Source organism: Pygoscelis adeliae, unplaced genomic scaffold (assembly GCF_000699105.1).
Source record: "Pygoscelis adeliae isolate BGI_AS28 unplaced genomic scaffold, ASM69910v1 Scaffold38, whole genome shotgun sequence".
NCBI classification, from domain to species: Eukaryota; Metazoa; Chordata; class Aves; order Sphenisciformes; family Spheniscidae; genus Pygoscelis; species Pygoscelis adeliae.
In genome coordinates, this window is record NW_008825614.1 from 35,854 (window position 1) to 39,116 (window position 3,263).

A 3,263-nucleotide genomic window follows, 5' to 3' on the forward strand; every position below is an offset into this window, starting at 1 on the left:
AGATAGCACCTGATATTTGGTCCTTTACGTTGGTCAGGTATGCACTGGGGGAGCTCAGCGGTATAGCCAGTGGTTCAAAGTCTACCCTCTCTTTGCCTTGTACATGAAGGCGATATAGGGAACTCAGATTTGGACCTCCCATTTTAAATGTGTGTCTTTGTAATCTGCATCTCTATATAATGTAACTATAGATATGAACTGCAGTCAAAGGGTCTGTAAGTAAAAATATTTTGTGAAGGGAGGACTTCAGGCTTACTCCTGCAAAACACATTTTTTCAATGAGTTTTTATGGCCACTGGTTCTATAAAAACAGAACTTCTCATTGATCTTTACTGGGAGTTCTACTTCAAACCAACAATATGATATGGGTTGATGATGTGTATTTCAAGACATCTTCTATTTTGCTATTCCCTAATTAATCTTAAGGGCAAAAAGTTTGGGGGTTTTTTTTCATAGTGAGACAATAATTCTGATAATAAGTATTCCCTATCCATCAAAGCTCTCAAGGCAGTGCCCAACTGCCACTCAAGCTTTCAGGATATAAACATATCCTGTGTAGCTGTAAACTTTGCTGAATCAGGCACTGAGCATTATATAGTTTCATACTATTGTCCTTGTTCAGAAAGACACATCCTCTTTTGACATAAAACTCACCTTTTCTTTTTAGGTAGGATACAGTTTCCTTCATTACTGGGGGGATTAGTTCGCCTTTATTTTTGTCCTTGATACTGTTAGGGGGGAAAAAAAAAGTAACAGCCTTTAAATGGCATTTATAGACAAAGAGTCAAAACCAAGACAGAACAGTCTTAGCAAAAAACTGAGATATCCGAGAGCATATGTTAAATTCCACTAATTCCTGCACCAAACACAAGAGTCCTCCACAACTCTAACAGGTGCTGAACGAGCCATTGAAACAAGTGACTTAGACTGCTATTCAAAGAGCCGTTCCTAAACACTTCTTGCTAGAAAAGCTGTGTAACTGCAACAGCGCCGAGTAATAAATAAGTGCTATTTCCTGTACCGAAGGGGAGTCAAGGACAGAGCAGCAGAATGATGTTGCAGGCTAACTTTCCCCTACCCGAGATTGTTTTTGCTCTAGTTTTGCTGCCCTCGCTTGGCACGCCCCAGCAGGGCTGCATTTAACCATGACGCAGTGATGGCAGTGGTGGTGGCTCTGACTGGATTTTGCTGGACGTCGTTGGTGGAACGGGGTTTCAAGGCAGCTTAGAGGCAGGCGAGGAAGGAGTTTGCAGCGAATGCTTCAAAATAAGTCTTGATCAAGGGATGCTGCAAGTTTAGGAGCCTTTTATCGTGCAGATTTTTCTTTGTCATTTGTCTCTCTTTAAGCCACAGCCTATGTATAATTAAAAGGATATTGTACTATTTATTTTGAAGCAAAGTGATGCAGCGAGATTATTAATGCTTTGAATGATTCTCATGAAATGAGATTTCTTTCTCTTTCATGAGTGAACAGTTGAGGCAAAAAATTGAACATAGCATTTTCTTGATCTAGACAGTGCAGAAAATTCTGCAATTATCTTCCTTATTTAATAAAAAAAAAAGTCTTTGGCAGTTTAAAAAGTATAACAAAAGAGACGGTCAGTATCTGCTGAGTATTCTGCTACATTTTTACAGTAATCGACAACAAAATAAAGGACCAATCTCAGCTTTTAAAGTAGACTTAATATATATTTATGTGCACAATTTCATATTTGATATTTAAAAGGTGACCAGCTTTACTGACAAACTCTAAAGCACCAGCACAAAACAACACAGAGATCTGTTACTGTATCATGAGAGGCTGCAAATGCTGCAGCTCGTCCACAGAAAATGCAAGATGTTTATACAACATGTAACATAGCCTTAACCTAGTGCTGCTAGCTGAGGTTGCATCTGCAAAGGAGAATGATTCTTAGAGTCTTTTTCTTTTCCAAGTACTGTGATTTCTTCTCTTTCTCTCTAGGCTTGCTAATTACTTTATTAATATAAAACAACTGATAATAACTAAAGTGCATTTGATACAACTTCTGTAACATTGTTGCATGGAATGAGCAATCCAGTATTATATTTTGTGTTTAAACTACACATAAAAACTACTTTAAAATCATGGAGGGGTAGGGAAATTGTCAAATCCTCCCCTCCTCCTCATACTTGTTTTCCCTATGCCTATGAAGGGAGTTAGAAGAGGATACGTAGACTGGTTAATTTTGGACCTCCAAGCTTAAGGAGGTTAGTCACCTCCAGCTTCACATATGGGGGCGGTGAGGGTGTTCCTCCAACGGGAAGACTTGGAGCAGGATCCTGACTTAGGTACTGAATCACCCTGTGGTTTTGCCTCTCTTACTCAAACTGACAGGGGAATACACTTCATGCTATTCGGTCATTCAGCCATCAAACATTTTGATCTCATTCATCACTCCAGGGACACAATGCTCAGCCACCAGTGCCATTTCTTCCAGTTACAGTTTTGTTGCCCACCCAGTCCTACTCTTCCTCTTCCAAATTTTGTGTGTCATTTCCCCTAGCGCTATATTAACCGATACAACTTGTTACATGATTGCAACAAACTTCTTAATCCAGCTCCCAGAGCTCCTATTATTTCAAATACCTAGACCACCCTGCTGTTTGAAAGGAAATAAATTGTTCCTTCAGCTGCAGAACTAATGAAGTTGATCCGCTATGGATTTGTACCCTATGTCCTACCCGTTTCCTCATCACAGTAATCCGAGATAATTTCCTTATGTCTTCTATAACCTCACTTCCCTTACGTAGTACTTTCATTTCCTCCCCTCTTTACCTTGTATTTCATAGAATCATAGAATAGTTTGGGTTGGAAGGGACCTTTAAAGGTCACCTAGTCCAACCCCCCTGCCATGGGCAGGGACATCTTCAACTAGATCAGGTTGCTCAGAGCCCCCTCCAACCTGACCTTGAAGGTTTCCAGGGATGGGGCATCCACCACCTCTCTGGGCAACCTGTGTAAAAACGTAGCCCACAGTGTAAAAAATTTCTTCCTTATATCTAGTCTAAATCTACCCCCCTTTAGTTCAAAGCCATTCCCCCTTGTCCTGTCGCAACAGGCCCTGCCAAGAAGTTTGCCGCCATCTTTTTTACAGGCCCCCTTTAAGTACTGATAGGCTGCAATAAGGTCTCCCCAAAGCCCTCTCTTGTCCAGGCTGAACAACCCCAACTCTCTCAGCCTTTCTTCACAGGAGAGGTGTTCTATCTCCCAATCATTTTCGTGGCCCTCTTCTGGACCCGCT

The 3,263-nt window shown here is 41.0% G+C and overlaps 1 protein-coding gene across 1 annotated transcript in view; it reads right to left on the reverse strand.

Moving 5' to 3' along the window:
- The window catches only part of ARHGAP8 (Rho GTPase activating protein 8), a 59,141-nt gene that overhangs the window by 22,212 nt on the left and 33,666 nt on the right, over positions 1 to 3,263 (reverse strand). The window contains exon 8 of the mRNA XM_009332791.1: positions 655 to 728. Coding sequence (XP_009331066.1) covers positions 655 to 728 — 74 coding nt within the window. The remainder of the gene's footprint in view (positions 1 to 654; positions 729 to 3,263) is intronic.